A 20,452-nucleotide genomic window follows, 5' to 3' on the forward strand; every position below is an offset into this window, starting at 1 on the left:
GACTGTGTGTTTACAGGCAGTATGAACTTGACTGTGTGTTTACAGGCACTTTGAACTGGACTGTGTGTTTACAGGCAGTAGGGCCTGTCATCATTCACTTTGAACTGGACTGTGTGTTTACAGGCAGTAGGGCCTGCCATCATTCACTATGAACTGACTGTGTTTACAGGCAGTAGGGCCTGTCATCATTCACTATGAACTGGACTGTGTGTTTACAGGCAGTAGGGCCTGTCATCATTCACTATGAACTGGACTGTGTGTTGACAGGCAGTAGGGCCTGTCATCATTCACTATGAACTGGACTGTGTGTTTACAGGCAGTAGGGCCTGTCATCATTCACTATGAACTGGACTGTGTGTTTACAGGCAGTAGGGCCTGCCATCATTCACTTTGAACAGGACTGTGTGTTTACAGGAAGTAGGGTCTGCCATCATTCACTATGAACTGGACTGTGTGTTTACAGGCAGTAGGGCCTGGCATCATTCACTATGAACTGGACTGTGTGTTAACAGGTAGTAGGGCCTGAAATCAATGTTTCATATCTGCAAAGTTGTTAAAACACTCTCAGTTCCACTTTAACATTGTACACACACACACACACACACACACACACACACACACACACACACACACACACACACACACACACACACACACACACACACACACACACACACACTGTGGTAGTAACATACCTCAGAATGGGCTCTGTGGTAGTAACATACCTCAGAATGGGCTCTGTGGTACTAACATACCTCAGAATGGGCTCTGTGGTAGTAACGTACCTCAGAATGGGCTCTGTGGTAGTAACATACCTCAGACTGGGCTCTGTGGTACTAACATACCTCAGAATGGGCTCTGTGGTACTAACATACCTCAGAATGGGCTCTGTGGTAGTAACGTACCTCAGAATGGGCTCTGTGTTAGTAACATACCTCAGACTGGGCTCTGTGGTACTAACATACCTCAGAATGGGCTCTGTGGTACTAACATACCTCAGAATGGGCTCTGTGGTAGTAACGTACCTCAGAATGGGCTCTGTGGTAGTAACATACCTCAGAATGGGCTCTGTGGTACTAACATACCTCAGAAGGGTCTCTGTGGTAGTAACATACCTCAGACTGGGCTCTGTGGTAGTAACATACCTCAGAAGGTGCTCTGTGGTAGTAACATACCTCAGAAGGGGCTCTGTGGTAGTAACATACTGTACCTCAGACCCAGACTGTATTTGTTAATAGAATAATACATCAAGATATCCAACCTCTTTGTCTTTACTAATAAAGTCAGCTGATACAGCCAAATCATTATCATGCATTATCAATAATTACCTAGTGGACAAAATCATTATATTTGATCAGTTATCAATATATTTGATCTAAGAGTTCCTCTGGCCTTGACGTTACAAAATGTTGTACTGTATTACGTAAAGTCGACTATAGTGCCAGAGTCTTGACGTTACAAAATGTCTCTCCTCTCCTCAGGCTAACGTCATCCAATCCCATCTCTCCTTTGTGGCCACGCCTCCTCTCTCCTTTCAGAAGGACCTATCACAACACAGTGCCAGAGTCTGTGTGAGTGTTAGAGTCTCTCTTCTCCGCAGGCCCCTCTCCTCAGGCTAACGTTGTCCAATCCCATCTGTCCTTTGTGGCCACGCCTCCTCTCTCCTTTCAGAAGGACCTATCACAACACAGTGTTAGAGTATTTGTGTGTGTGTGTTTGTGCATGTGTGTGCTTGTGTGCAGCGTGTGCTACTCACACTCTCCAGGCCTGCTCTCCACAGTGTGATCTGTGTATGTCTCCACCCTTCTCCCCCCGTCCGGCTCCAGAGGGCGGGGCTATATCTCAAACCCTTCCTCCTGACGAACAGCTGAAGCACACCCACATGGTGACCTGACAGCCAATGACGGAAGGAGAAACACAAGTGACCCTCGCTCCAGGGCGGGGCTAAGGGGACGACCAATCGTGCGCCTTGAATGCTCCTTTTCCCCACCCCTACCTCTGGAACAGACATGTACCGCCCACCTGGAGAGAGAGGAGAGAAGGAGAGAAGGAGAGAGGGAGAGAGGAGAGAAGGAGACAGAGAGAAGGAATCAGAGAGAGAGAGAGAGAGAGGGAATGAGAGAGAAAAGGAGAGAGGGAGAAGGAGTGAAGGAGAGAGAGAGAAGGAATGAGAGGGAAAAGGAGAGAGAGAGAAGGAGAGAAAGAGGAGGGAAGGAATGAGAGAGAAAAGGAGAGAGGGAGAAGGAGTGAAGGAGAGAGAGAGAAGGAATGAGAGGGAAAAGGAGAGAGAGAGAAGGAGAGAAAGAGGAGGGAAGGAATGAGAGAGAAAAGGAGAGAGGGAGGAGTGAAGGAGAGAGAGAGAAGGAATGAGAGGGAAAAGAAGAGAGAGAAAAGGAGAGAAAGAGGAGGGAAGGAATGAGAGAGAAAAGGAGAGAGGGAGAAGGAGTGAAGGAGAGAGAGAGAAGGAATGAGAGGGAAAAGGAGAGAGGGAGAAGGAGTGAAGGAGAGAGAGAGAAGGAATGAGAGGGAAAAGAAGAGAGAGAAAAGGAGAGAGAGAGAGAGAGAGAATGTAGTGCGGGGGTAAGAAGGTTGCTATAACTGACAATAATGTATTGAAGGGCAAAATAAATAATGTTGTTGTTACCGGTAGGGCTGCTGGCTGTCTCCCAGTGCAGGTCTCCATCTCGGTTTCCCATCCAGCCACACAGACCGTGGTCAAATGAACAGCTCAGAGCACCGGCCCCTACACACACACACACACACACGCACACGCACGCGCACGCACACACACACACACACACACACACACACACTATGAATCATGTCTTTCCCAGTCCATCCTTCAACCTCAAGGAGTGTGTGTGTGTGTGTGTGTGTGTGTGTGTGTGTGTGTGTGTGTGTGTGTGTGTGTGTGTGTGTGTGTGTGTGTGTGTGTGTGTGTGTGTGTGTGTGTGTGTGTCTGTGTGCGTGTGTGTGTGTGTGGTGTCTGTGCGCGTGTGTGTGTGGTGTCTGTGCGTGTGTGTGTGTGTGTGTGTGTGTGTGTGTGTGTGTGTGTGTGTGGTGTGTGTGTGTGTGTGTGCGGTGCATGCGTGTGTGTGCGTGTGCGTGCGTGCGTGTGTGTGTGTGTGGTGTCTGTGCGGTGCATGCGTGTGTGTGTGTGTGTGTGCGTGTGCGTGTGTGTGTGTGATGTACCTGGATCATCTCTGTTGTCCTCTGTAGTGTTTCCCAGCTCAATGTCGTAGTCAAACCCTCTGTTTCCACTTCCTGGAAGACGGGGGACTGGAACAACAGAACAGTTCGTTATACTGTTGGTCATAGTATCACCGAGTATTAATGAGTATTACTTAGTACCACCGAGAATTAATGAGTATTACTGAGCATCACTGAGTATTAGTGAGTATTACTTAGTACCACCGAGAATTAATGAGTATTACTGAGTACCACTGAGTATTAGTGAGTATTACTTAGTACCACCGAGCATTAAGGAGTATTACTGAGTATCACTGAGTATTAGTGAGTATTACTTAGTACCACCGAGCATTAATGAGTATTACAGAGTATCACTGAGTATTAGTGGGTATTACTTAGTACCATCGAGCATTAATGAGTATTGCTGAGTATCACTGAGTATTAGTGAGTATTACTTAGTATCACCGAGCATTAATGGGTATTACTGAGTATCACTGAGTATTAGTGAGTATTACTTAGTACCACCGAGAATTAATGAGTATTACTGAGTATCACCGAGCATTAATGAGTATTACTGAGTATCACCGCTTATTACCAAGCATAACTGAGTATTAATGAGTATTACAGAGCACCGCCGGGTATTAATGAGTATTGCCGATTATTAAATCAAATCAAATCAAATCACATTTTATTTGTCACATACACATGGTTAGCAGATGTTAATGCGAGTGTAGCGAAATGCTTGTGCTTCTAGTTCCGACAATGCAGTAATAACCAACAAGTAATCTAACTAACAATTCCAAAACTACTGTCTTATACACAGTGTAAGGGGATAAAGAATATGTACATAAGGATATATGAATGAGTGATGGTACAGAGCAGCATAGGCAGGATACAGTAGATGGTATCGAGTACAGTATATACATGAGGTGAGTATGTAAACAAAGTGGCATAGTTAAAGTGGCTAGTGATACATGTATTACATAAGGATGCAGTCGATGATATAGAGTACAGTATATACGTATGCATATGAGATGAATAATGTAGGGTAAGTAACATTTATATAAGGTAGCATTGTTTAAAGTGGCTAGTGATATATTTACATCATTTCCCATCAATTCCCATTATTAAAGTGGCTGGAGTTGAGTCAGTGTCAGTGTCAGTGTGTTGGCAGCAGCCACTCAATGTTAGTGGTGGCTGTTTAACAGTCTGATGGCCTTGAGATAGAAGCTGTTTTTCAGTCTCTCGGTCCCAGCTTTGATGCACCTGTACTGACCTCGCCTTCTGGATGATAGCGGGGTGAACAGGCAGTGGCTCGGGTGGTTGATGTCCTTGATGATCTTTATGGCCTTCCTGTAACATCGGGTGGTGTAGGTGTCCTGGAGGGCAGGTAGTTTGCCCCCGGTGATGCGTTGTGCAGACCTCACTACCCTCTGGAGAGCCTTACGGTTGTGGGCGGAGCAGTTGCCGTACCAGGCGGTGATACAGCCTGCCAGGATGCTCTCTATTGTGCATCTGTAGAAGTTTGTGAGTGCTTTTGGTGACAAACCGAATTTCTTCAGCCTCCTGAGGTTGAAGAGGCGCTGCTGCGCCTTCTTCACAATGCTGTCTGTGTGAGTGGACCAATTCAGTTTGTCTGTGATGTGTATGCCGAGGAACTTAAAACTTGCTACCCTCTCCACTACTGTTCCATCGATGTGGATAGGGGGGTGTTCCCTCTGCTGTTTCCTGAAGTCCACAATCATCTCCTTAGTTTTGTTGACGTTGAGTGTGAGGTTATTTTCCTGACACCACACTCCGAGGGCCCTCACCTCCTCCCTGTAGGCCGTCTCGTCGTTGTTGGTAATCAAGCCTACCACTGTTGTGTCGTCCGCAAACTTGATGATTGAGTTGGAGGCGTGCGTGGTCACGCAGTCGTGGGTGAACAGGGAGTACAGGAGAGGGCTCAGAACGCACCCTTGTGGGGCCCCAGTGTTGAGGATCAGCGGGGTGGAGATGTTGTTGCCTACCCTCACCACCTGGGGGCGGCCCGTCAGGAAGTCCAGTACCCAGTTGCACAGGGCGGGGTCGAGACCCAGGGTCTCGAGCTTGATGACGAGCTTGGAGGGTACTATGGTGTTGAATGCCGAGCTGTAGTCGATGAACAGCATTCTCACATAGGTATTCCACTTGTCCAGATGGGTTAGGGCAGTGTGCAGTGTGGTTGAGATTGCATCGTCTGTGGACCTATTTGGGCGGTAAGCAAATTGGAGTGGGTCTAGGGTGTCAGGTAGGGTGGAGGTGGAGGTGATATGGTCCTTGACTAGTCTCTCAAAGCACTTCATGATGACGGATGTGAGTGCTACGGGGCGGTAGTCGTTTAGCTCAGTTACCTTAGCTTTCTTGGGAACAGGAACAATGGTGGCCCTCTTGAAGCATGTGGGAACAGCAGACTGGTATAGGGATTGATTGAATATGTCCGTAAACACACCGGCCAGCTGGTCTGCGCATGCTCTGAGGGCGCGGCTGGGGATGCCGCCTGGGCCTGCAGCCTTGCGAGGGTTAACACGTTTAAATGTCTTACTCACCTCGGCTGCAGTGAAGGAGAGACCGCATGTTTTCGTTGCAGGCCGTGTCAGTGGCACTGTATTGTCCTCAAAGCGGGCAAAAAAGTTATTTAGTCTGCCTGGGAGCAAGACATCCTGGCCCGTGACTGGGCTGGATTTCTTCCTGTAGTCCGTGATTGACTGTAGACCCTGCCACATGCCTCTTGTGTCTGAGCCGTTGAATTGAGATTCTACTTTGTCTCTGTACTGACGCTTAGCTTGTTTGATAGCCTTGCGGAGGGAATAGCTGCACTGTTTGTATTCGGTCATGTTACCAGTCACCTTGCCCTGATTAAAAGCAGTGGTTCGCGCTTTCAGTTTCACGCGAATGCTGCCATCAATCCACGGTTTCTGGTTAGGGAATGTTTTAATCGTTGCTATGGGAACGACATCTTCAACGCACGTTCTAATGAACTCGCACACCGAATCAGCGTATTCGTCAATATTGTTATCTGACGCAATACGAAACATGTCCCAGTCCACGTGATGGAAGCAGTCTTGGAGTGTGGAGTCAGCTTGGTCGGACCAGCGTTGGACAGACCTCAGCGTGGGAGCCTCTTGTTTTAGTTTCTGTCTGTAGGCAGGGATCAACAAAATGGAGTCATGGTCAGCTTTTCCGAAAGGAGGGCGGGGCAGGGCCTTATATGCGTCGCGGAAGTTAGAGTAACAATGATCCAAGGTTTTTCCACCCCTGGTTGCGCAATCGATATGCTGATAAAATTTGGTGAGTCTTGTTTTCAGATTATCCTTGTTAAAATCCCCAGCAACAATGAATGCAGCCTCCGGATAAATGGATTCCAGTTTGCAAATAGTCAAATAAAGTTTGTTCAGAGCCATCGAAGTGTCTGCTTGGGGGGGGATATATACGGCTGTGATTATAATCGAAGAGAATTCTCTTGGTAGATAATGCGGTCTACATTTGATTGTGAGGAATTCTAAATCAGGTGAACAGAAGGATTTGAGTTCCTGTATGTTTCTTTCATCACACCATGTCTCGTTAGTCACAAGGCATACGCCCCCGCCCCTCTTCTTACCAGAAAGATACCAGAAAGTTTGTTTCTGTCGGCGCGATGCGTGGAGAAACCCGCTGGCTGCACCGCCCCCGATAGCGTCTCTCCAGTGAGCCATGTTTCCGTGAAGCAAAGAACGTTACAGTCTCTGATGTCCCTCTGGAATGCTACCCTTGCTCGGATTTCATCAACCTTGTTGTCAAGAGACTGGACATTGGCGAGAAGGATGCTAGGGAGTGGTGCACGATGTGCCCGTCTCCGGAGTCTGACCAGAAGACCGCCTCGTTTCCCTCTTTTTCGGAGTCGTTTTTTTGGGTCGCTGCATGGGATCCACTCCGTTGTCCTGGGTGAAAGGTAGAACACAGGATCCGCGTCGCGAAAAACATATTCTTGGTCGTACTGATGGTGAGTTGACGCTGATCTTATATTCAGTAGTTCTTCTCGACTGTATGTAATGAAACCTAAGATGACCTGGGGTACTAATGTAAGAAATAACACGTAAAAAAACAAAACACTGCATAGTTTCCTAGGAACGCGAAGCAAGGCGGCCATCTCTGTCGGCGCCGGAAGTTAATGGGTACTACCGAGTATTACCGAGTATTACTGAGTATCAATGGGTATTGCTGAGTACTGCTGGGTGCTAACGAGTATTACCGGGTATTACTGGACATTAATGAGTATTGCTGGGTATTACCGAGTATTAATGGGTATTAACAAGTATCACTGAGTATTGATGATTATTACTGAGTATTGTCGAGTATTAATGGGTACTATCGAGTATTACCGAGTATTACTGAGTATCAATGGGCATTACTGGGTACTGCTGGGTGTTAATGAGTATGACTGGGCATTACTGGGTATTAATGAGTATTACAGAGTATTACTGAGTATTACCGAGTATTATTGGGTATTAATGAGTATTGATGAGTATTACTTCATCTGCCTATTTCCTCTCTATTCGTCCCTCCAGAATTCCACAGGGATTGTTTTTGGATAATTGGGGGCAGAAATGCTTCCTTTTACTGCGGTAATTATGACATTTTGCAAGGAAATATGCAAATGATTTGTCACGAAAACGCACCGACGAGGAAGAAAGTGAGTTGCTTGATTGAATCATATTATGCGGTAAATGTGCAGTGATTGGTTGAAGATGATTGGTTGAAGATGATTGGTTGAAGATGATTGGTTGAAGATGGAAACCCTCTTTTTTTGTACTGCGGTGATTGGTTACATTTCCATGCCCTCGCATAATATGCGTGAAATTGTTGATTTTGCAAAACATTTTGCGATCGCAGAATCTCAGAATCCTGAAGGGACTGCTCTATATTCAGCATAGAAACGTCTCCATGGTGACGGTGTGTGTTCTTACTGTGAACATCTCCTCTTTGTCTCTGGGTAACAACCTTCTGAATGTGGTTGTCCAGGGGAGTGGTGGGAGGAGGGCTGGGGGTGGTGGTGGAGGGGGTAGAGGGAGGAGGGCTGGGGGTGGTAGGGGAGGAGGTAGAGGGAGGAGGGCTGGGGGTGGTAGGGGAGGGGGTAGAGGGAGGAGGGCTGGGGGTGGTAGGTGAGGGGGTAGAGGGGGTAGAGGGAGGAGGGCTGGGGGTGGTAGGGGAGGGGGTAGTTGGAATAGGGGTTGTAGTGGTTGTGAATGGCTGAGTAGAGGTTGTTGTCGAGGGAACGGTTGTTGGGACGGTGGTAGTCGTAACGATGGTTGTCGTGGTGGTAGGTCCCCTGGTAGTTATTGCCATGGCAGTGGTTGCTGCGTTTGTAGTCACTATCGTAGCAGAAGTAGTAGGTCTGACTGTAGTTGTCTGTCTGGCTGTCTGTCTGGTTGTATGTTTAGGTGTCGGTCTCGTTGTAGATCTGGGTGTGGTTTTAGGTTGAGGAGGAACAATGGTGACCTTGGCAACAGCTGGAGAGAAACATAGAGACAGTTACTAACTCTGTCTTTAGACTCAACTCTCGTAGGATTCACAGAGACAGTTACGAACTCTCTCTTTAGACTCAAATCTCGGAGGATTCACAGAGACAGTTACTAACTCTCTCTTTAGACTCAACTCTCATAGGATTCACAGAGACAGTCACTAACTCTCTCTTTAGACTCAACTCTCGTAGGATTCACAGAGACAGTCACTAACTCTCTCTATAGACTGAACTCTCATAGGATTCACAGAGACAGTTACTAACTCTCTCTATGGACTCAACTCTCATAGGATTCACAGAGACAGTCACCAACTCTCTCTATAGACTCAACTCTCATTTGATTATTGTAGAAGAACATTCCATTGACACAAAACAGTGAAAACCAAAGAAAGATAACTTTTCTTACGATAGCAGTCCGTTCCCTTCCCATCTCTACAGAGGCACTTGGGAGAGTCAGGTTTGAGGGAGCAGAAGGAACGAGAATCCTTATCTGAAACCACACACACACACACACACACACACACACACACACACACACACACACACGCACACACACACACACACACACACACATACACACACACACACACACACTGTCGATGTGTGCACGGTTCAAGTTGTTGGGTGTGTGTGTGTGTGTGTGTGTGTGTGTGTGTGTGTGTGTGTGTGTGTGTGTGTGTGTGTGTGTGTGTGTGTGTGTGTGTGTGTGTGTGCGTGCGTGCGTGCGTGTGTGTGTGTGTATCTTACCTATACAGTGGTATCTGCCGTTGATGTAGGTGAGTTTGTAACCATGGTAACATTTACACACATAGCTGCCGAAGGTGTTCTGACACTTCCTGTTCCGAGGACACACCCCTCGACCCGCCACACACTCGTCAACATCTAAGACAGAAGAGGAAGACATAGAAGAGTAATGACTGTGAAGAGTAATGACTGTGAAGTGTAATGACTGTGAAGAGTAATGACTGTGAAGAGTAATGACTGTGAAGAGTAATGACTATGTGTAAAAATGTCATATAGCACCATATTACACACATGTGCAAACATTCACTACACACTCACACACACACGTACTCTCACACTCTCACACACACACACACACACACACTCTCACACTCTCACACACACACGCACGCACGCACGCACGCACGCACTCTCACACACACACGCACACACACACACACACACACACACACACACACACACACACACACACACACACACACACACATTCTTTATCTCTCTCTCATCGTGCTGCTAAGGTCTTTCACGACACAGACCGGCGCTCCAGAACAGACCGGCGCTCCAGAACAGACAAGGTCCAGAACAGACCGGTGCTCCAGAACAGACCGACGCTCCAGAACAGACCGGCGCTCCAGAACAGACCGACGCTCCAGAACAGACCGGCGCTCCAGAACAGACCGGCGCTCCAGAACAGAACGACGCTCCAGAACAGACCGGCGCTCCAGAACAGACCGACGCTCCAGAACAGACCGGCGCTCCAGAACAGACCGACGCTCCAGAACAGACAAGGTCCAGAACAGACCGGTGCTCCAGAACAGACCGACGCTCCAGAACAGACCGGCGCTCCAGAACAGACCGACGCTCCAGAACAGACCGGCGCTCCAGAACAGACCGGCGCTCCAGAACAGACCGGCGCTCCAGAACAGACCGGCGCTCCAGAACAGACCGGCACTCCAGAACAGACCGGCGCTCCAGAACAGACCGGCACTCCAGAACAGACCGGCACTCCAGAACAGACCGGCGCTCCAGAACAGACAAGGTCCAGAACAGACAAGCTCCAGAACAGACAAGGTCCAGAACAGACCGGCGCTCCAGAACAGACCGGCGCTCCAGAACAGACAAGCTCCAGAACAGACCGGTACTCCTATCCCTGTGGGCTCTATACGGTACTCCTAACCATGTGGGCTCTATACGGTACTCCTAACCCTGTGGGCTCTATACAGTACTCCTAACCCTGTGGGCTCTATACGGTACTCCTATCCCTGTGGGCTCTATATGGTACTCCTAACCCTGTGGGCTCTATACGGTACTCCTAACACTGTGGCCTCTATACGGTACTCCTAACCCTGTGGGTTCTATACGGTACTCCTAACCCTGTGGGCTCTATACGGTACTCCTAACCGTGTGGGCTCTATATGGTACTCCTAACCCTGTGGGCTCTATACGGTACTCCTAACCCTGTGGGCTCTATACGGTACTCCTAACCCTGTGGGCTCTATACGGTACTCCTAACCCTGTGGGCTCTATACGGTACTCCTAACCCGTGGGCTCTATACGGTACTCCTAACCCTGTGGGCTCTATACGGTACTACTAATCCTGTGGGCTCTATACGGTACTCCTAACCCTGTGGGCTCTATACGGTACTCCTAATCCTGTGGGCTCTATACGGTACTCCTAACACTGTGGCCTCTATACGGTACTCCTAACCCTGTGGGCTCTTTACGGTACTCCTAACCCCGTGGGCTCTGTACGGTACTCCTAATCCTGTGGGCTCTATACGGTACTCCTAACCCCGTGGGCTCTATACGGTACTCCTAACCCCGTGGGCTCTATACGGTACTCCTAATCCCGTGGGCTCTATACGGTACTCCTATCCCTGTGGGCTCTATACGGTACTCCTAACCCTGTGGGCTCTATACGGTACTCCTAACCATGTGGGCTCTATACGGTACTCCTAACCCTGTGGGCTCTATACAGTACTCATAACCCTGTGGGCTCTATACGGTACTCCTATCCCTGTGGGCTCTATATGGTACTCCTAACCCTGTGGGCTCTATACGGTACTCCTAATCCTGTGGGCTCTATACGGTACTCCTAACCCTGTGGGCTCTATACGGTACTCCTAATCCTGTGGGCTCTATACGGTACTCCTAACCCCGTGGGCTCTATACGGTACTCCTAATCCTGTGGGCTCTATACGGTACTCCTAACCTGTGGGCTCTATACGGTACTCCTAACCCTGTGGGCTCTATATGGTACTCCTAACCCTGTGGGCTCTATACGGTACTCCTAGCCCCGTGGGCTCTATACGGTACTCCTAATCCTGTGGGCTCTATACGGTACTCCTAACTCCGTGGGCTCTATACGGTACTCCTAATCCTGTGGGCTCTATACGGTACTCCTAACCCCGTGGGCTCTATACGGTACTCCTAACCCTGTGGGCTCTATACAGTACTCCTAACCCTGTGGGCTCTATACAGTACTCCTAACCCTGTGGGCTCTATACGGTACTCCTAACCCTGTGGGCTCTATACGGTACTCCTTACCCTGTGGGCTCTATACGGTACTCCTAACCCCGTGGGCTCTATACGGTACTCCTAACCCTGTGGGCTCTATACAGTACTCCTAACCCTGTGGGCTCTATACGGTACTCCTAACCCTGTGGGCTCTATACGGTACTCCTAACCCCGTGGGCTCTATACGGTACTCCTAACCCTGTGGGCTCTATACGGTACTCCTAACCCTGTGGGTTCTATACAGTACTCCTAACCCTGTGGGCTCTATACGGTACTCCTTACCCTGTGGGCTCTATACGGTACTCCTATCCCTGTGGGCTCTATACGGTACTCCTAACCCCGTGGGCTCTATACGGTACTCCTAACCCCGTGGGCTCTATACGGTACTCCTAACCCCGTGGGCTCTATACGGTACTCCTAACCCCGTGGGCTCTATACGGTACTCCTAACCCTGTGGGCTCTATACGGTACTACTAACCCTGTGGGCTCTATACGGTACTCCTAACCCCGTGGGCTCTATACGGTACTCCTAACCCCGTGGGCTCTATATGGTACTCCTAACCCCGTGGGCTCTATACGGTACTCCTAATCCTGTGGGCTCTATACAGTACTCCTAACCCTGTGGGCTCTATACGGTACTCCTAACCCCGTGGGCTCTATACGGTACTCCTAACCCCGTGGGCTCTATACGGTACTCCTAATCCTGTGGGCTTTATTCGGTTTGCCCTATGCATTAGTGCACTATATAGTGAATAGGGCGCCAGAGAGAGACAGTGAGTAATTTGTCAGAGCTGGTGAAGATGACTGTAATTCACTCCACTGTTGGTGCTGTCATCCAATAGGATTGCAGACTGGAATTTGTAGCCAATTGGGAGAACAACAGCAAAATTATAGTGCTATTGTGTGTAATCAGACCAGACCATAATACTCACCCACACAGGTGCGTCTGTCTGGCCCCAGCCGTAACCCTGGAGACGGACACTGGCACCTCACCACCCCTTTGGTAACCTCACAGCCGTACTGACAGTTGGCCCTGACACAGGTACGGGCATCTAAACAGGAAGTAGACAGGAAATACAGGGAAACCGTTATCCCAGGGTACAGAAACACTCATAACATCACTAAAGAACAATGGTTCAACCGTTGAGGTGACCGGACAGAGAAGAGCTCGGACTGGGCTCAGCGGGAGCTGCTCTCCCATAGGAGAGGGAGGGCCAAGAGATCAGAGGTGGAAGAACGGAGTGCTCGGGTCGGGGTGTAGGGATTGACCATAGCCTGAAGGTAGGGAGAGACAGTTCCTCTTGCTGTTCCGTAGGTAAGCACTGTGGTCTTGTAGTGGATGGGTTGGGGTGTAGGGATTGACCATAGCCTGAAGGTAGGGAGAGACAGTTCCTCTTGCTGTTCCGTAGGTAAGCACTGTGGTCTTGGGGTGGATGGGTTGGGGTGTAGGGATTGACCATAGCCTGAAGGTAGGGAGAGACAGTTCCTCTTGCTGTTCTGTAGGTAAGCACTGTGGTCTTGGGGTGGATGGGTTGGGGTGTAGGGTTTGACCATAGCCTGAAGGTAGGGAGGGACAGTTCCTCTTGCTGTTCTGTAGGTAAGCACTGTGGTCTTGGGGTGGATGGGTTGGGGTGTAGGGTTTGACCATAGCCTGAAGGTAGGGAGGGACAGTTCCTCTTGCTGTTCTGTGGGTAAGCACTGTGGTCTTGGGGTGGATGGGTTGGGGTGTAGGGTTTGACCATAGCCTGAAGGTAGGGAGAGACAGTTCCTCTTGCTGTTCTGTAGGAAAGCTTCGTGGTCTTGTAGTGGATGGGTTGGGGTGTAGGGTTTGACCATAGCCTGAAGGTAGGGAGAGACAGTTCCTCTTGCTGTTCCGTAGGTAAGCACTGTGGTCTTGGGGTGGATGGGTTGGGGTGTAGGGATTGACCATAGCCTGAAGGTAGGGAGAGACAGTTCCTCTTGCTGTTCCGTAGGTAAGCACTGTGGTCTTGGGGTGGATGGGTTGGGGTGTAGGGATTGACCATAGCCTGAAGGTAGGGAGGGATAGTTCCTCTTGCTGTTCTGTAGGTAAGCACTGTGGTCTTGGGGTGGATGGGTTGGGGTGTAGGGTTTGACCATAGCCTGAAGGTAGGGAGAGACAGTTCCTCTTGCTGTTCTGTAGGAAAGCTTCGTGGTCTTGTAGTGGATGGGTTGGTGTGTAGGGATTGACCATAGCCTGAAGGTAGGGAGGGACAGTTCCTCTTGCTGTTCTGTAGGTAAGCACCATGGTCTTGTAGTGGATGGGTTGGTGTAGGGTTTGACCATAGCCTGAAGGTAGGGAGGGGCAGTTCCTCTTGCTGTTCCTTAGGTAAGCACTGTGGTCTTGTAGTGGTTGTGAGCTTCGACTGGAAGCCAGAGGAGTTTGTGGAGGAGCAGGGTGTCAGGGATGAGCAGGGTGACATGGGAGGAGCAGGGTGACATGGGAGGAGCAGGGTGACATGGGAGGAGCAGGGTGACATGGGAGGAGCAGGGTGACATGGGAGGAGCAGGGTGACATGGGAGAACTTGGGATGGTTGAACACCAGGCTTACTGCAGCGTTCTGAATAAGATGCAGGGTTTTGACGGCACAAGGGGGGAGCCCAGCAAACAGCGAGCTGCAGTAGTCCAAACGGGAGAGGACAAGTGCCTGGATTAGGACCTGTACCTCTTCCTGTGTGAGGTAGGGTAGAACTCTATGGATGTTCCTCTTCTTGTGTGAGGTAGGGTAGAACTCAACGGATGTTCCTCTTCCTGTGTGAGATAGGGTAGAACTCTACGGATGTTCCTCTTCCTGTGTGAGGTAGGGTAGAACTCTACGGATGTTCCTCTTCCTGTGTGAGGTAGAGTCGAACTCTACGGATGTTCCTCTTCCTGTGTGAGGTAGGGTAGAACTCTATAGATGTTCCTCTTCCTGTGTGAGGTAGGGTCGTACTCTACAGATGTTCCTCTTCCTGTGTGAGGTAGGGTCGTTCTCTACGGATGTTCCTCTTCCTGTGTGAGGTAGGGACGTACTTTACGGATGTTCCTCTTCCTGTGTGAGGTAGGGTCGTACTCTACGGATGTTCCTCTTCCTGTGTGAGGTAGGGTCGTACTCTACGGATGTTCCTCTTACTGTGTGAGGTAGGGTCGTTCTCTACGGATGTTCCTCTTCCTGTGTAAAATGGGTTAAAACTCTACGGATGTTTCTCTTCCTGTGTGAGGTAGGGTCGTACTCTACGGATGTTCCTCTTCCTGTGTGAGGTAGGGTCGTACTCTACGGATGTTCCTCTTCCTGTGTGAGGTAGGGTCGTTCTCTACGGATGTTCCTCTTCCTGTGTGAAATGGGTTAGAACTCTACGGATGTTCCTCTTCCTGTGTGAGGTAGGGTCGTACTCTACGGATGTTCCCCTTCCTGTGTGAGGTAGGATAGAACTCTACGGATGTTCCTCTTCCTGTGTGAGGTAGGGTCGTACTCTACGGATGTTCCTCTTCCTGTGTGAGGTAGGGTAGAACTCTATAGATGTTCCTCTTCCTGTGTGAGGTAGGGTCGTACTCTACAGATGTTCCTCTTCCTGTGTGAGGTAGGGTCGTTCTCTACGGATGTTCCTCTTCCTGTGTGAGGTAGGGTCGTACTTTACGGATGTTCCTCTTCCTGTGTGAGGTAGGGTCGTACTCTACGGATGTTCCTCTTCCTGTGTGAGGTAGGGTCGTACTCTACGGATGTTCCTCTTCCTGTGTGAGGTAGGGTCGTTCTCTACGGATGTTCCTCTTCCTGTGTGAAATGGGTTAGAACTCTATGGATGTTTCTCTTCCTGTGTGAGGTAGGGTCGTACTCTACGGATGTTCCTCTTCCTGTGTGAGGTAGGGTCGTACTCTACGGATGTTCCTCTTCCTGTGTGAGGTAGGGTCGTTCTCTACGGATGTTCCTCTTCCTGTGTGAAATGGGTTAGAACTCTACGGATGTTCCTCTTCCTGTGTGAGGTAGGGTCGTACTCTACGGATGTTCCTCTTCCTGTGTGAGGTAGGGTAGAACTCTTACGGATGTTCCTCTTCCTGTATGAGGTAGGGTCGTATTTTACGGATGTTCCTCTTCCTGTGTGAGGTAGGGTCGTACTCTACGGATGTTCCTCTTCCTGTGTGAGGTAGGATAGAACTCTACGGATGTTCCTCTTCCTGTGTGAGGTAGGGTCGTACTCTACGGATGTTCCTCTTCCTGTGTGAGGTAGGATAGAACTCTACGGATGTTCCTCTTCCTGTGTGAGGTAGGGTCGTACTCTACGGATGTTCCTCTTCCTGTGTGAGGTAGGGTAGAACTCTTACGGATGTTCCTCTTCCTGTGTGAGGTAGGGTCGTACTCTACGGATGTTCCTCTTCCTGTGTGAGGTAGGGTCGTACTCTACGGATGTTCCTCTTCCTGTATGAGGTAGGGTCGTATTTTACGGATGTTCCTCTTCCTGTGTGAGGTAGGGTCGTACTCTACGGATGTTCCTCTTCCTGTGTGAGGTAGGATAGAACTCTACGGATGTTCCTCTTCCTGTGTGAGGTAGGGTCGTACTCTACGGATGTTCCTCTTCCTGTGTGAGGTAGGGTAGAACTCTATAGATGTTCCTCTTCCTGTGTGAGGTAGGGTCGTACTCTACAGATGTTCCTCTTCCTGTGTGAGGTAGGGTCGTTCTCTACGGATGTTCCTCTTCCTGTGTGAGGTAGGGTCGTACTTTACGGATGTTCCTCTTCCTGTGTGAGGTAGGGTCGTACTCTACGGATGTTCCTCTTCCTGTGTGAGGTAGGGTCGTACTCTACGGATGTTCCTCTTCCTGTGTGAGGTAGGGTCGTTCTCTACGGATGTTCCTCTTCCTGTGTGAAATGGGTTAGAACTCTATGGATGTTTCTCTTCCTGTGTGAGGTAGGGTCGTACTCTACAGATGTTCCTCTTCCTGTGTGAGGTAGGGTCGTACTCTACGGATGTTCCTCTTCCTGTGTGAGGTAGGGTCGTTCTCTACGGATGTTCCTCTTCCTGTGTGAAATGGGTTAGAACTCTACGGATGTTCCTCTTCCTGTGTGAGGTAGGGTCGTACTCTACGGATGTTCCTCTTCCTGTGTGAGGTAGGGTAGAACTCTTACGGATGTTCCTCTTCCTGTATGAGGTAGGGTCGTATTTTACGGATGTTCCTCTTCCTGTGTGAGGTAGGGTCGTACTCTACGGATGTTCCTCTTCCTGTGTGAGGTAGGATAGAACTCTACGAATGTTCCTCTTCCTGTGTGAGGTAGGGTCGTACTCTACGGATGTTCCTCTTCCTGTGTGAGGTAGGGTCGTACTCTACGGATGTTCCTCTTCCTGTGTGAGGTAGGGTCATTCTCTACGGATGTTCCTCTTCCTGTGTGAGGAAGGGTAGAACTCTACGGATGTTCCTCTTCCTGTGTGAGGTAGTGTCGTTCTCTACGGATGTTTTGTCTTCCTGTGTGAGGTAGGGTCATACTCTACGGATGTTCCTCTTCCTGTGTGAGGTAGGGTCCTACTCTACGGATGTTCCTCTTTCTGTGTGAGGTAGAGTCGTACTCTACGGATGTTCCTCTTCCTGTGTGAGGTAGGGTCCTACTCTACGGATGTTCCTCTTCCTGTGTGAGGTAGGGTCGTACTCTACGGACGTTCCTCTTCATGCATGAACCTGCAGGAGCAAGTCACTGCTTTGATGTTTGCAGAGAACAAGGTGTTGTCCAGGGTCACGCCAAGGATCTTTGCACTCTGGGAGGGGGACACCGTGGAGTTGTCAACCGTGATGGAGAGGTCCTAGAGTGGTCTTCCAGTCCCTGGGAGGAACAGCAGCTCTGTCTTGTCCAGGTTGAGCTTGAGGTGGTGGGCCGACATCCAAGCTGAGATATCTGTCAGGCACACAGAGATGTATGTCGCCACCTTTGTATCAGAAGGGGGGAAGGCGAAAAGTCATTGAGTGTCATCCGCATAGCAGTGATAGGAGAGACCATGTGAGGATATGACAGAGCTCACAATGCCCAGCCCTGAGAGGGTGGAGAGGAGGATCTGATGGTTCACAGTGTCAAAGGCAGCAGATAGATCGAGGAGGATGAGAACAGCAGAGAGAGAGTCCGCTTAGGCAGTACAGAGAGCCTCTGTGACACAGAGGAGAGCAGTCTGGGTTGAGTGACCCGTCTTGAAGCCCGACTGGTTAGGGTCCAGAAGATGGTTCTGAGACACAGAGAAGAGCAGTCTGGGTTGAGTGACCCGTCTTGAAGCCTGACTGGTTAGGTTCCAGAAGATGGTTCTGAGACAGATAATGAGACTGTTGATCAGAAACAACACGCTCAAGTGCTTTGGAAAGAAAATTAAGACGGGAAACAGGTCTGTAGTTTGACGTCAGATGACTCAAGTTTTGGTTTCTTGAGGAGGGGAGCGACTCGGGCCATGTTGAACTCAGAGGGGATGCGGTGGTCAGAGATGAGTTGATGAGGATGGGACAAAGACAGTGGTCAGGGAAGAGTTGATGAGGATGGGACAAAGACAGTGGTCAGAGATGAGTTGATGAGGATGGAACAAAGACAGTGGTCAGAGATGAGTTGGGATGAGTTGATGAGGATGGAACAAAGACAGTGGTCAGGGATGAGTTGATGAGGATGGAACAAAGACAGTGGTCAGGGATGAATTGATGAGGATGGGACAAAGACAGTGGTCAGGGATGAGTTGATGAGGATGGAACAAAGACCGTGGTCAGGGATGAGTTGATGAGGATGGGACAAAGACAGTGGTCAGGGATGAGTTGATGAGGATGGGACAAAGACAGTGGTCAGGGATGAGTTGATGAGGATGGAACAAAGACAGTGGTCAGGGATGAGTTGATGAGGATGGAACAAAGACAGTGGTCAGGGATGAGTTGATGAGGATGGGACAAATACAGTGGTCAGGGATGAGTTGATGAGGATGGGTGAGACCAGTGGTCAGGGATGAGTTGATGAGGATGGGTGAGACCAGTGGTCAGGGATGAGTTGATGAGGATGGGTGAGACCAGTGGTCAGGGATGAGTTGATGAGGATGGGTGAGACCAGTGGTCAGGGATGAGTTGATGAGGATGGGTGAGACCAGTGGTCAGGGGTGAGTTGATGAGGATGGGTGAGACCAGTGGTCAGGGATGAGTTGATGAGGATGGGTGAGACCAGTGGACTCAATAGGCTGAGTGAATGAGAAGCGGATGTCCTCAACCTTTTGTTCAAAGTTGTTGACAAAATCGTCCGCAGAGAGGGAGGAGGGAGGGGGTGGAGGAATAAGGAGGGAGGGGGTGGTAAATTGTTTCCTTGGCTTAGAGTTTACTGGTCTACAGTTTCCTAGGGTTAGAGTTTACTAGGTTAGAGTTTCCTAGGGTTAGAGTTTACTGGGCTAGAGTTTCCTAGGGTTAGAGTTTCCTAGGATTAGAGTTTCCTAGGGTTAGAGTTTACCCGGGTTAGAGTTTTCTAGGGTTAGAGTTTCCTAGGGTTAGAGTTTCCTAGGGTGTGGGTGTGGGTGTGTGTGTGTGTGTGTGTGTGTGTGTGTGTGTGTGTGTGTGTGTGTGTGTGTGTGTGTGTGTGTGTGTGTGTGTGTGTGTGTGTGTGTGTGTGTTAGAGAGACTCACTCCTGCAGGTTCCATCAGGTTGCAGCATGTACCCATTCAGACAGTAACACTTGTAGCTGCCCTGTGTGTTCATACAGCGATGTTTACATGGTCTGGGCTTTAGCCCACATTCATTCAGATCTGGAGGGAGAGAAAGAGGGAGGGGGGAGAGAGAGAGAGAGAGAGAGAGAGAGAGAGAGACAGAGACGAAGAAAGAGAGAGAGAGAGGGAGACAGAGAGAGAGAGAGAGAGAGAGAGAGAGAGAGAGAGAGAGAGAGAGACAAACTCGTCATCAAGCTTGAGACCCTGGGTCTCGACCCCGCCCTGTGCAACTGGATCCTGGACTTCCTGACGGGCCGCCCCCAGGTGGTAAGGGTAGGCAACAACATGTCTGCCACGCTGATCCTCAACACAGGGGCCCCTCAGGAGTGTGTGCTTAGTCCCCTCCGGTACTCCCTGTTCACCCACGACTGTGTGGCCAAGCATGACTCCATCATTAAGTTTGCTGATGACACAACAGTGGTAGGCCTGATCACGACAATGATGAGACAGCCTATAGGGAGGAGGTCAGAGACCTGGCAGTGTGGTGCCAGGACAGCAACCTCTCACTCAAAGTGATCAAGACAAAGGAGCTGATCGTGGACGACAGGAAAAGGAGGGCCGAACACGCCCCCATTCTCATTGACAGGGCTGGTGGAGCGGGTCGAGAGTTCCAAGTTCCTTGGTGTCCACATCACCAACAAATTACCATGGTCCAAACACACCAAGACAGTCGTGAAGAGGGCACAACAACACCTTTTCCCCCTCAGGAGACTGAAAAGATTTGGCATGGGTCCTCAGATCCTCAAAAAGTTCTACAGCTGCACCATCGAGAGCATCCTGACCGGTTGA

At 49.7% G+C, this 20,452-nt stretch overlaps 1 protein-coding gene across 1 annotated transcript in view; it reads right to left on the reverse strand.

Annotated features, from left to right (window-relative positions):
- Positions 1–1,433: 1,433 nt before the first annotated feature.
- LOC139379256 (nephronectin-like) overlaps positions 1,434–20,452 on the reverse strand; it is a gene marked incomplete at its 5' end in the record, with an annotated part of 21,000 nt that continues 1,981 nt past the window's right edge. The window contains 9 exons of the mRNA XM_071122055.1: positions 1,434–1,544; positions 1,757–2,022; positions 2,645–2,743; positions 3,193–3,279; positions 8,154–8,696; positions 9,114–9,197; positions 9,455–9,589; positions 12,901–13,020; positions 19,583–19,702. Coding sequence (XP_070978156.1) covers positions 1,434–1,544; positions 1,757–2,022; positions 2,645–2,743; positions 3,193–3,279; positions 8,154–8,696; positions 9,114–9,197; positions 9,455–9,589; positions 12,901–13,020; positions 19,583–19,702 — 1,565 coding nt within the window. The remainder of the gene's footprint in view (positions 1,545–1,756; positions 2,023–2,644; positions 2,744–3,192; positions 3,280–8,153; positions 8,697–9,113; positions 9,198–9,454; positions 9,590–12,900; positions 13,021–19,582; positions 19,703–20,452) is intronic.

This window comes from Oncorhynchus clarkii, chromosome 21, assembly GCF_045791955.1.
Source record: "Oncorhynchus clarkii lewisi isolate Uvic-CL-2024 chromosome 21, UVic_Ocla_1.0, whole genome shotgun sequence".
Classification (NCBI taxonomy): Eukaryota; Metazoa; Chordata; class Actinopteri; order Salmoniformes; family Salmonidae; genus Oncorhynchus; species Oncorhynchus clarkii.